We start from the raw sequence: 12,125 nt of genomic DNA on the forward strand, positions 1-12,125 counted from the left end.
TTGTCGACTTCAACTGAATATCACGATTGTAATCAGACTCCAGCTGCACGCGCTACGCGGAATTTCGAAATACAAACAATTTGCGTGAATTTGTTTTTGTCCCTTCCTTCTCTCTCTCTCTCTCCCCCCCTTCCCTCCCTCCCTCTCTCTCCTTTTTTTATCTCTCTTTCTCGTTTTTTGTTTTTTACTTTTGCTTTTTGCGATCCCGACGTTTATGATGCCGCAGTGGCCGCGCATTGGTGAAACCGGAAATTGTCGCCAGTCGACTCGAAGCAACGTTGAATTTTTACAAGCGAATTCTACATATCACAGTGCGCGCAGTATGTAAACTAACTTTTTCCAATCTATGCGGAGTAGGGTGATACGGTATGACGGTGTGGGTTTCCTCGTCTTTTCTCTCGTTTACGAAATGTTTATTCACCATGAGAATCAAACTTGCAATTTGTAAGTATCTTCTTAAGCTACAATTATTCCTTTTTTTGAGTTTGTATATTGGAAAATATTACGTTATAGATATTTATTAAATTACTATATTGTAAGTTATTGACATTGTAAAATGTAGATTTGAATACGATTTGTTCTCTTACCCGTTGGCTAGTACGCGTCATTATAATGATTTCCCGTTAATCTATTTTTTGAAGCAAGACACCATTATACTGACTTCTTTCTAAACGGGTTTTTGAGATAAAAACGTTACTATAGTGAGAGAGCACCCAGTGCTTGTTGTTATCAAGCAAGGATGTCTTTAATTATTTTTATGCAACACGTGCATGGAAAGTGCCCCATTACGCACGCTACGCGTGCGTGATAGACCACTTTCCAGGCACTTGCAACATAAAATAGGGTGTGTAAGCCGTGCGTAAAGATGAAAATTCCCGGGTGCGGAGTTTACGCACGAGCCGAAGGCGAGCACTTGTTACACAAATAACTATTATCTGCATTTGTTTCATCGAAGGATCGTTCGCGTTTTTTAGTCGAAATTCTGCGACATAAGCGTTCAGTGGTATAGCTCCACGTCTAGCTCAGCCATGGTTAAAGGGTTAATATCATCTGTTTCGGACTTACGACAATTGTAATTCCTCAATATACATTCAAAAGAAACATGATAATATATACATATACTTGCTAAACATGGAAGTTTAAGTAGGTCTTACAACTCTGATTGAAATTCAAAATAATTTAGGATTGTACGGTACTGACTGAAATAGTGGAAATAATTTATGATCTTACAAAGCAGGTAGGCAATAGAACTAGTTTAAGCATTACAGTCTAAAGTCAGAAGTGACTTAGCATTGAAATGGTCTAATATTGTATAATATAGACCGAAGTAGATGCAGTGGTGCGTTTTGCGCAATGTTAGAACGTGATTAAGTCACTGTATTATACGGAAGCGTGTGTAACACGAGGAAATATGTAACGCGGAAACTTCGAGCGCAGTAGTATGTTCTTACCCGAAGTAAAATATTCTCATTTCAAGATATCTGCGTTTGACGTATCGGCACAAGAAACGTACGTTTCGAGCGTATATAAACCCGTTATATATATATACGCCAATACGAAGTTATCGACTACCGCGCGTCGAAAAATAGCTGTCTTAACGAGTTTGTCGAGAAACGTACGGATCGCCAAGGGAAGAAGTAAAATTCCGTCTATTCTCCTGTTGGTGTATTGGAGTTACGCGGAGACGACATTAGCAGAGGGAACGACACTCGGCTCCTTCCTACGATAGCATCCACTTATCCGAAGTAGAATGTTCACGATGCTTGTACTTGACACGGTAACTCCGAAAACCTATCTGCTCTTCGAGGACGCGTATATACACATATACAGTCCTTTCCGCGCAAGGCTGCTGCCGGCTGCAACTTGGGTAAGTGGATGCTGCCGCCGCCGCCGCGTTGACGAGCCTGTCAAGGGACGCTATCGCGACAGGTATCGCGCTTTTTGGCAGAGAAGTGTCGGCAAACATCGAGAGTGCTTTACGTGCCGGTGCATCGTCGCGCGCGCTCGCGCCGCGCTGCACCGCGTCGCCGCCGTTCGCGGGAGTCGCACAAATGTTTACCTGTCTTCCGCCGCAATATCTTGCGATTGCGGCCGTACGGCAGGCTGCCGTGTCGGCAGCGTGTGGCGAAATCGGAAAGACGGCGACGAAACGTGCCGTCGCGTGTGCCGTCGCATGTGTCGCGTTACTCCGCAGTGTGACATCTGCCACGCCGGCACACTCGACTGCGACGCGGAAAAAGTTTGTTTTTGGCACTGGAAAGCGGTCAAAAAATTCGCGAGGAGAGAAGGAAAGCGTACGGGCGAACGGTCCGCGTCCATTCCGCCCGGCGATTTCCTCGTTGATTTCAGCAGCGCATATGGAGAATCCGACTTTATTTTCCACTCGATTAAACGCTACTTGGAACGTATCTGTTGTTCGGCGAAATCCAAGACCCGTTAAACGTTCTGAATACGTCGGTAATTTTATACTGATAAGACTGGAACGCTATCTAAACGATAGCAACTCGATCCACTGAACATCGATTTTAACGAGTATATCGAGTTTCTGTTTATTAATCTCGAGGCTTATGTAAGCTCTAATTTCTATCTGGTTTGTGATAATTGTTTTATGTATTATTTTGTAAAGTAATTATTTTAGGAGCTATGGAATTTTCAGTCTCGCGAAAGTAATTTATGAAGGCAATTTATTGAAGTAATGATAATTTGTCAAAAGGCATTTATTCTCTGTTCCTCCATCTCTTTTTCTCTCAAGTTAAGCTGAAGCCAATATCCCTTTTTTAACGATGTTTTATACACTGAGTACACTTGTTGAAGTACAGCATTGCGAAATCAATGCGCTATGAAGCAATATAATTATCAGCAAGTTTCTGCGAACAAGTTTAATCCTCCACTTTATGACCATTAATTACCTTTATAGCCTCTGTTAAATGGAGTTTGAAAGATATGCACTTTCTTCGCGGAGAACGAGACTTGATACGTCTCCGCGATAGAAAGCTTCAATTTACATTTTCTGCTCTCTCATCTATAATCGTAATATCGTAAATATTTAAAAATAAATAACTTTCTGAATTATATTTATTTATCGAGTCTTATCGAATAGCATTTCCGGTTTTTTCTAGCACCTGATGCTTTTCCTATCGATCAAGTTAGTATATGTCTTAAAAAAAAAAAACTTTATATAGATTTGATAGACAATCTTCTCTATATTTAGACCATGATATCTTATCGTTTTATCGCACCGTGACAATCTAGATGAGAAGTAAGGATCATTGATACAAGAGGAGAAAAACGGCGGCAGTGCAACGTGTACCTCTCGCATTGCTGGCTGATAAATGGGAAGAAAAGAAGAAAAGCCGGAGCTACAACGACACGCGGACCGTTTCAATTGAAAAGTTCGGTCCTCATTCGGCAGTCGATTCGCGTTCGTGAAACTTCTGAAAAGAGGAAACCCGCTCGCTTCGGCTTACATGGCACGCTGCCAGACAAAATTAAAGCATTGATACCGGCGGGGTGCAATGGCAGCCCCGCGCAAAGTACGAAGCGGCGCAGTTTATTTATGCGACAGCACAGTTATAACATGCCCTGACCGCAGCTTCCCAAAGTAAACGAACGCGCTCTCTTCCGATACACCCGGTACTTTCGACTCGGTAATCGAATACGTGTAAAGTCTATCGGCAAGAGAGAATCCGACCGGATTTTCCTGCTTCCGAGTTTACCGCCGTTGTTTCCCTCATATCGGCGGAAAGCGGAGTTTGAGGAAAGTCTGCTTTAGTTGCTCCCGAGGGAAGTAGTGAACGAAAATTTGCTACAAAATTTTGTGTGTGAGTGTGTGTTTTTGTGTGTGTGCAGCCAAGTTTTGGCGTTCTTTCTTCTTATATTTTTCTTCGTATCAACTCGACTGACAGATTTGTCTCGTACAGCCAGCAGCGTTTGTTATCTGCTCGAAATTTAAGTCTCGTGAGACTAGTACTTGTAGTAATACTTTTTGTTTATCTTACTAGATATTTTATATGCTCTCTCTCTCGAATTATTATATCATTTGCGGGAGCGAAGCTTCCGAATGCATGCATATGTTACACGATCGCGCGACGGTTAGAATTTCGAAGCGAGTGGTAAATGAATATGGCTTGATAGAGCGCATCGTGTCGCGCTCCGAGACGAAGGCGCGAAAACTTTTCTTATCCAGCGCGAAGTTCCGTAATCATCGGACTTTCCGCCTCACTTTCCGCGGCACCTGCCGCAGCCGTATTCACGAGATTGCTTTGTTAGTTATTTGTGAGGAACTCGGTTCACTGCGACGAATAGACGTTTAATGAGCTCGTTCCGTTGTAAAATGTTTGTATAACTTATCGCTGGGTTTCCTTCATCGGCGCCCATCATTATCCGCTTCGCGTTAACCGCCAGAATCTAACCCGCTCGTCTGCTCGGGGGACTCTACAAAGAATCCATCGGCAATTATCAATGCACTTGGAAAGCTTTTTCGCTTTTGTAGACGCAGTGCCATTATAGGCGAGCGAAAGATTATTATTAATGTGTGGGTAGCTGGTTATAAAAGTAATCGTACGACAAATGACGACTTTGACTTTTCAATCACCAGTGCTCGAGACTTTTTTTATTTATATGCTTGCATCGGAATTTTTCATTTTTCGCTTATTTGTAAAATTAAAAATAGAGATTGGACTGATACATTTATTTAATGGACTGCGGGTCATTATATACTATATCATATCGAAAGGATTTTTAGAAAAATTCTATTTTGTGATTTAATCATCACGAAGATATCAAGCGTTAAAAAAGTGGATGAAATTGTTTTTTCATGAACTTTTTCCCTTTCAAACGATAATTAAGTTTAAATTCTTTAAAAAGTTTGCAATTAAAAAAGTAAGGGGGATTTCTCAGACACTTCGTATTTTTTCTATCACCGCAGTGTCCCGAGTGTCCGAGACTTTTTTATTTACATGCCTGCATTGGAATTTTTTATTTTTAGCTTATTTATAAAATTAAATTGGACCAGTACATTTATTTAATGGATTGCGAGTCGCTATGCTATATCATATCGAATGGATTTTTAGGAAAATTCCATTTTGTGATTTAATCACGAAGATATCAAGCGTTAAAAAAGTAGATAAAATTGTTCTCTCATAAACTTTTTCCCTTTCAAACGATAATTAAGTTCAAATTCTTTAAAAAGTTTACGATTAAAAAGTAAGGGAGATTTCTCAGGCACTCCGTATTTTCTCTCCATCTTGAGAAAACTATCGCTTTGTTACGATGAGAGACAGAACGAAAGTGCGCTCATTGTAGAGAGATAAGAAAATAATAAGAGATGGTACACAGAGAGCTAACGATGTGGTTACGACAGCCTGCAATATTGCGAATGAACAGAAATAATGATATCGTCCTCTTTGTTTCTGCTATTTTTTCAAACGGAAGCCGTTTGCGTTCATTATCCAAGTAGTACTCAGGGCATCGTCATCTATATCTGTTTGATCTGTCATTGAGCTAGTGATGCGTAACAAAGTGTGATGACGATTACAAGTAGCCGGATTACAGAAATGCTATACTTACTCGACTGTAAGACCGTGGTTATAGTTTTAACTGTCGGATCTTTCGGACAAACTCGAACGTCGAACCCGAGCTTGTCTAATGAAACCTTGAGGTCCTCGGTGTCCTTTATGGAGCCCGTTCGCGTGGCCATGTTCTTGAAATTAACATGGTTTATTATAAGCGCCACTCCTCTTCTTTTATGCCTCATATTGTATTCTTCAGCGGACGGATCGAAATTGATTTTCACAGCTTGTCGGGCATCGATCAAGTCCCTGTTAACAAAATTACAATACTCTGAGAAGTTATTTAGAGATATTAATTTAGAGGTATTTAATAATGACAGAGTTAATAGAGAATATTAAAAGTGCGTATCTTATTATTTAAAGCCGACACGTTGATATATAAATGTTTTGAATGCGAAACATAACACAGGAAATTCATTTTACTTCAATAACAATGGTTGACATCTTTTGAAATTATAATTAAGTTCGTGGTGACTGCAACATTACACCCTCGTTATCTTATCATAGAAAGTTGGTAATGTTATACCGAAGCGCTGAATACTAAAGCGAATGCTTAACTTCGCGGTCCTATTTCGTTAATTAATGTTGGAAATGACGTTCTGCGCGGTATTGTCTTAGAATATGTTGAAGTGTCTGAACCTGAACTTTTCACGGGTTTTGATATGGTTTGGACGAAATAGCGTAGATAAAGAAATTTACTGCTATACGTTGCACGAGATGCGAGAAACAAATGATTCCGTAGTTCCGCCATTAATAACACAACGGAGCTGCAGAACGAAATGAGCGGAACTCAGTATAGTTATTTATATCTTGGATGGATCTTAATTAAATTTTGTTTTCTCCGTAGAAAAACGTGTTTCAAGACAGAAATATTGTATTAATATTAACGTTTTTCTCTTCTTGACACTTTACTGCAAATTAAAACACTCGATACCACGAATCGCAAATGTTATAAGTCGTAAAAATCATCATTTTTATGAAGAAACTTACGGAAGAGAAGATACCCGATAATAGTGGTATATTTTACATAAAACAAAGAAAAAGAATGAAAAGATTGAAGGTTGTGGTGAATGCTCGAGTTACGTTCTCAATAGACTAATTACCGTGGATTACTCTCGCGGTGTGCGTTTATTTATTATTTAAGAAAATGCAATACTTCTATTATCCTATATAATTTTTCGATATCTTGGTGCATTAAAGAAATTTATATAGGTAAGCGCGTACATTAACTAGAGTATGTTGCGCACAAGGAAATAAAGACAAAGAGAAATAAGTGCGCGACATTGCGGGCGGAATAAATGTCAGCAGCATTTAGTTCAACGTCTCTTTGTGTAGTTGGTGTAATTAGGCGGTAGCTAGTTGTAGAATTCCGACTTGAGGACAGTCGCAAATAGATGGCCCGGGCAATGCGCGGCAAGGGAGAAAGGACGACGAGCGAAAAAGGGAGGAAGAAACGGGCGTATCCGGAACGTTTTGCCTCTTTGCGGTTGGTTTTGGAGGCGGGAGGAGGGAAATATCGGAGCATTTCTCTTCTTAAAGCGAGGCAGACGGCAAAAGAGGACCTTATCCGGAAAAGTGCACCCGGTCTACTTCGTACTTTCCGCTCACGTGCGCTTACGCAGACGGATATCCTGTTTAGCCGAGGGACTTGGGCAACGCCGCCGCGGCGGGATCATACCATGGTCAATTTAATTTCAACTTAGATCGCAATCGAGAACTTCCGCTGCGATTCGACGGCGTTTTATCGTGCGGGAGCCTTGCCCTCGACTTTCCGCGGCTCTCGCACGTACGCGCGATCCAACTTTCGCGAGTTACCGCGATTACGACTGCTCCGGAGTCCGGATCGGGCCGGCTACACCGGTCGAAAGTAAATCGGTGGTATTATTGTACAGAATATAGCGCGAGGATGCGGAGCCTGCGGAAGTAGAACTGTCTGAGCCCCGTTGAACTGAATTGACCGTAAACTCGAAGCGTTTAATCCTCGCGCGGTTAGGTGCGTGCTCGTAAAAGTTCTGGCAACCCACGGGCCAGATATGGCACATAGACACCGCGCTATAATTTTAAGAATATGTGTATTAAATTTAGGCAATAGGTATCTGCACTAAATTTAATTTCTAGTGGACTGAAAATAAGAGTGAGATTATTTGTAAGAAATCTTGCTCTATTTGAAGGAAATAATTTTCTATCAGTATACACAATGCTGGAAATAATCTCATAGGTTAATGCAAATATTATAATATTTTTCGATATCCGGGAGCTTTTTTGTACTGTCGTTTATTTATGAAGTCTTGTGCTGGTTTTGATCTATTTAAGGAAAGAGTTGTCCTTTATTCATGCAAACCACGATTCATTCTACAACAAGAAATTATTTATTTTTTAATTATGTAGACGCGATTATATTAGATTCTTTGCTGTATATGTTATTATATGTTATCGGTATATGTTATCAAGATACACATTGCGAAGTGATAAAGTAATACATATCGGCGATACTTTATTCGCACCAAATGTATTTATGTAACGTACATTATACTTATGTAACGATCAATATCTGTCTGTGTGTACGCATACAGAATTTCTATTCTAAATTTGTGTTTTACTTGTATCTTGTTATTTAAATGTGTCCTATATAGCATTCTAGATTTCGTCAAAACGAGTTTGTTTTATTACCGTTAGGTTAATGATCTAGAAATCTTTTATCTTGCAGCATCATATTTCACTGTTCTTTCTAAATAATATAATGGAGCTTAGCCATTTCTTTTTTCTCTTTTTTTCTTTCTTTTTTTTCTCTCTCCAAAATTTATGAAATATATTTATTTCTGCGCCTATTAAAAAATAATTTAGCTTATTTCCGACGAAATATTCGTGAAAAGAATTATATTTTACTTATCATATTACTGTATTTAAAGAATATTCAAAGGTATTATGTTGCACGCTGTAATTACATTTACTATCGGAATAATTTTACGCGCATCAAAAATTCTTTTAAAAAAATATGAAATTATGGTGATTAAAATTTTAAGGCAGAAACCGTCAAATTAAAGTCAGCACAAAAGTCATCGCACGAGTGATTCTTATGTGTGGATAGATATGCTGATATATACTCATATACACATATATACCTATACAGTTATGTACAAATAATAGCACCGGTTGAAAAAAAATAAAAATTCTAAATTTTAACAAATTCCATTTTTTTATTGATATCTTTTTGTAATAATAAGATATGTTTCTATTAACTGGTGTATATTTAATAAATAAAATAAAGTAAATTTTATTTAAATAATTTTAAAATTTAGAATGTGCTATTGTTTTGCATATAACTGTATAGATAGAATATATGGAAATGACGCATACACAACCGCTAACGTAGTCATCAAGAACATTCAATTAAAATATGTAAGGGATGAGAGGAGGAGAGAGAGGGGAGAGAGAGAGAGAGAGAGAGAGAGAGAGAGAGAGAGAGAGAGAGAGAGAGAGAGAGAGAGAGAGAGAGAGAGAGAGAGAGAGAGAGGAGAGAGAGAGAGAGAGAAATCGAGGCAGGGGGAGAACACAGAACGGATGTGACAAAACCACTGCGGGGCGCTTACGAACTAGTCATAAACGTGGTGAGCCAGTGGCCATTACGAGACAAATGTTCGTCGTGGGAGAAGTGAGTTACCGGCATTACCGCGAACACTGCGGCGTTTACTTTGGGCTCTAAAACATTTTGCGCCTAACGGCCTCCAACTCCCCGCTATTATGAATATAAATCTACTCCGCCGTGGCTTCCCGCCCGCGCAAACCCACGTCCTCTTCGGTATCCGACAATTACACCAACCATGCGTTATGCGCGCCTGCGAAAATGAGCTCGTAACGCGCGTCGGAGCACTACTCGCACTCCACCTGTGTACGTGAAAGCCTCGATAATAAAAAAAAGCAATATTAAGTGGACGTAACGCGTCTACCTGACGTAATGCGTCCTTGATCGCATCGCAACGCACTGCGATTGAGGGTGCCGAGCGAGATATGAAGAGATCGACAGTTCCGTATTCTGTTTCTCGTTACGTTTGACTGACTGGTCTGAAGGTACGATCGCGCGTCTTTCGGGGTACGATCACGCGTCTTTCAGGTGATATTTATTTTGCTCGCGTCGCTATTCGCTCGTTCGGTGAAAAATGTACGCAGCGGGCGCGTGATCTAGCGCGAGTCGCTCGAATTTCCGTTTGAACTTCAAACAATATGAATGACATATAAATGCGCAGCAATATTTAAATAAACGATAAATTGAAATAACATCAAGGATATTTGCAATTGAATTAAAATAAAATGAAAGCAATTAAAATGCAAGTAAAAAGCAAACAGTTTAAATGCATCTTAAATGTCAATATTTTATTTGAGCATTCATAGTAAATTATAATTTTCTATTTGCGTTATAAACAGTGCCACATCGTCGAAAAACAGATAAAGAAATAATTATCTCTCGATATCTTTATTTAGAGATAAAGAAATTGACCGTTGAAAATAAAACAAATGCAAGGTGTATATTTTTAGTATAACATCAGATATTTTTTTACTTCTATTAACAAGAACAAAAGTTATAAAAAAAGAAGATCATACAATTTTAATAATTTTATTTGTTCTATGCGATATTTGAATGCAATTTATGTTTCCGTTTGCAATAAAAATGATAAAGGATCGTGAAGTTAGTAGCTGATACTGCACCTTTATATCTGCTTTAGCGAGTGAAAGAAGAAAAAGCAAGAGAATAAGCGTATAGAAAGCGCTGAAAAGCGCACCTATCGCGTCACTCGCACGTCGATTACTTGCAGTAGCTCTATATCTCTGTGCTTTATATCGGTCACGACGTGACAAAGTGGTGCTTACTTTGCCTTCTTGAACGGCCATCCGTCCGGTACGCTCCGTTGCGATCCGCCCGACGTTGAAACACCCTCCTGTTTCTGCTGCGGAATGCACTTGTCGTCCGCCTGCATGTTGCTCCTAGCCGATTTACCTCTTAACGATCTCCCGATTTTGCGTTTACTCGCTTACTGCCGTTCGCTCTCACGCCAAAAGACACGCTTCGCGCTCACCGAATTTATCTTATCGACGTGCCCGACCGAGGAAACGCCTGATAAAAGCATCGCCGATAATACTCGACCATAATCTACGGCACCTCCGTGCCTATCGAGGACAGTTAAACGGCATATCGTTGCACATCACGCGCGCTGCAGATTTTGCAGACGCAGATTTCTGCGGACGTTCTCTGAAATTCGGCACTTTTTGCGCACACGTTGCGGATATAGATTCCAATTGCCGAATGTACAGCGAACAGCATATATCGGAATGAAAATTGGCATTGATTGTTTAGGAAAACGCCAGATAAGAAACGTTAATGTTTATCGTATCCGATGTGTGTCGCAGGCGGGCAAGAAAAAAATTATTTCCCTGAAACATAATAACCCCAATGTGATTGCGTAATCATGTGAGAGGGTATTTCGTACGTTTATCATTAAACTTTATTACTTTAATTTTGTTTATACATTACGTGTTATTCCTTATATTATATATTTTCTCTTACTACAGATAATAATCGTCAATGATATCTCGAGTGAGCAATTTTTGTGTTGAAAAATTAAAGAGAGTATCTTGGCTGGCGATTTTTTTTCTCTCTTCGCGAGATATCGCGTATCCAACTAGAACTTCGAGTTTTTGTTTTTGCTTGATATCACTAACCAAGTTATCGCTTTCCTCCTACAATTTCATGCTGAGGATATCGGAGTTTGTAACGTGTTTGCGTCGGCATACGGCTGCTCGCTATTACGGGCTGCGTTTCAGGGCTCCGGGCGTTCTACTTTACCGCTACTTGGCGATCGACCGTGTCGTGTGGTCCCGCAGTTAATCCATAACGGTATTTGAATTGACGATGCATGGCTTTTAGTATGATAATGACGAGTGTGCTTTATGGGTGTTCTTGCGCGAAGGGAAATCGGCACTTCCCAGCCGGGTGTTGTGGTGCCGGGTCGTCGAATCCTGAAATAGGGACGCGTACTCGAGCGAATCAATCGGCTTTCTATGGGGTGAAGGAATACCCAAGCGTACGTAGTCGTATAATAAAAAAACCGGATATCAGCGGTATTTTAGCGTGAAAAGCGCCGCCTTCGTACATTGCCGTGGGAATTTATGCGCCCGAGTTTGTCCCAACCGCCACCTTACGTGTTGACCTCTTAAACTCCATTTAAGGGGTCGTTCATTACAACACGTAATCGGTATTCGTGACAGCGAAGGAAGATATAATAATCTGGAAATCGTAATAATTTTTTATATTATTATAATTTTATGGGGATAATTGATTATGAGAGTTACGACGCGCGCACAATATTTCCGATATTTTATTTTTGTTGATGATTCTCCTGTATCGATTAAAATTCTTATTGAAATATTATTAGCCGAATGCACATCGTCGAATGGGCGTTTTTCATTAATTTTCCGCAGAAAATGAAAAGCGGCAGTTTTTATTCGCGAATCGCCAGCGGTAGTAGAGCGCAGCTGTCGTTTTCATCAAAGCTCGAGAGT

At 40.0% G+C, this 12,125-nt stretch overlaps 2 protein-coding genes across 7 annotated transcripts in view; one reads left to right on the plus strand and one right to left on the minus strand.

Annotated features, from left to right (window-relative positions):
- The window catches only part of LOC139814276 (alkaline phosphatase), a 172,638-nt gene that overhangs the window by 105,690 nt on the left and 54,823 nt on the right, over positions 1-12,125 (plus strand). The window contains exon 1 of one of the 2 annotated variants that reach the window (XM_071780426.1): positions 11,720-11,859. The exons of the other annotated variant lie outside the window; for it this stretch is intronic. The gene's annotated coding sequence lies outside the window, so the exon portion shown is untranslated. Of the gene's footprint in view, positions 1-11,719; positions 11,860-12,125 lie in introns of those variants that run through there. 2 annotated transcript variants of the gene reach the window in all.
- LOC139814278 (caspase-1-like) overlaps positions 1-12,125 on the minus strand; it is a 47,909-nt gene that overhangs the window by 24,387 nt on the left and 11,397 nt on the right. Inside the window, exons 1-4 of one of the 5 annotated variants that reach the window (XM_071780429.1) lie at positions 11,717-11,825; positions 11,098-11,582; positions 10,437-10,997; positions 5,569-5,819 (exon numbers count right to left, since the gene is read on the minus strand). In XM_071780429.1, coding sequence (XP_071636530.1) covers positions 5,569-5,819; positions 10,437-10,543 — 358 coding nt within the window. In that variant the 5' untranslated portion in view covers positions 10,544-10,997; positions 11,098-11,582; positions 11,717-11,825. Of the gene's footprint in view, positions 1-5,568; positions 5,820-9,517; positions 9,626-10,436; positions 10,998-11,097; positions 11,583-11,716; positions 11,826-12,125 lie in introns of those variants that run through there. The other 4 variants (XM_071780428.1, XM_071780431.1, XM_071780430.1 and 1 more) reach the window with 4 other exon arrangements.

The sequence above is a fragment of the Temnothorax longispinosus genome, chromosome 6, assembly GCF_030848805.1.
Source record: "Temnothorax longispinosus isolate EJ_2023e chromosome 6, Tlon_JGU_v1, whole genome shotgun sequence".
NCBI classification, from domain to species: Eukaryota; Metazoa; Arthropoda; class Insecta; order Hymenoptera; family Formicidae; genus Temnothorax; species Temnothorax longispinosus.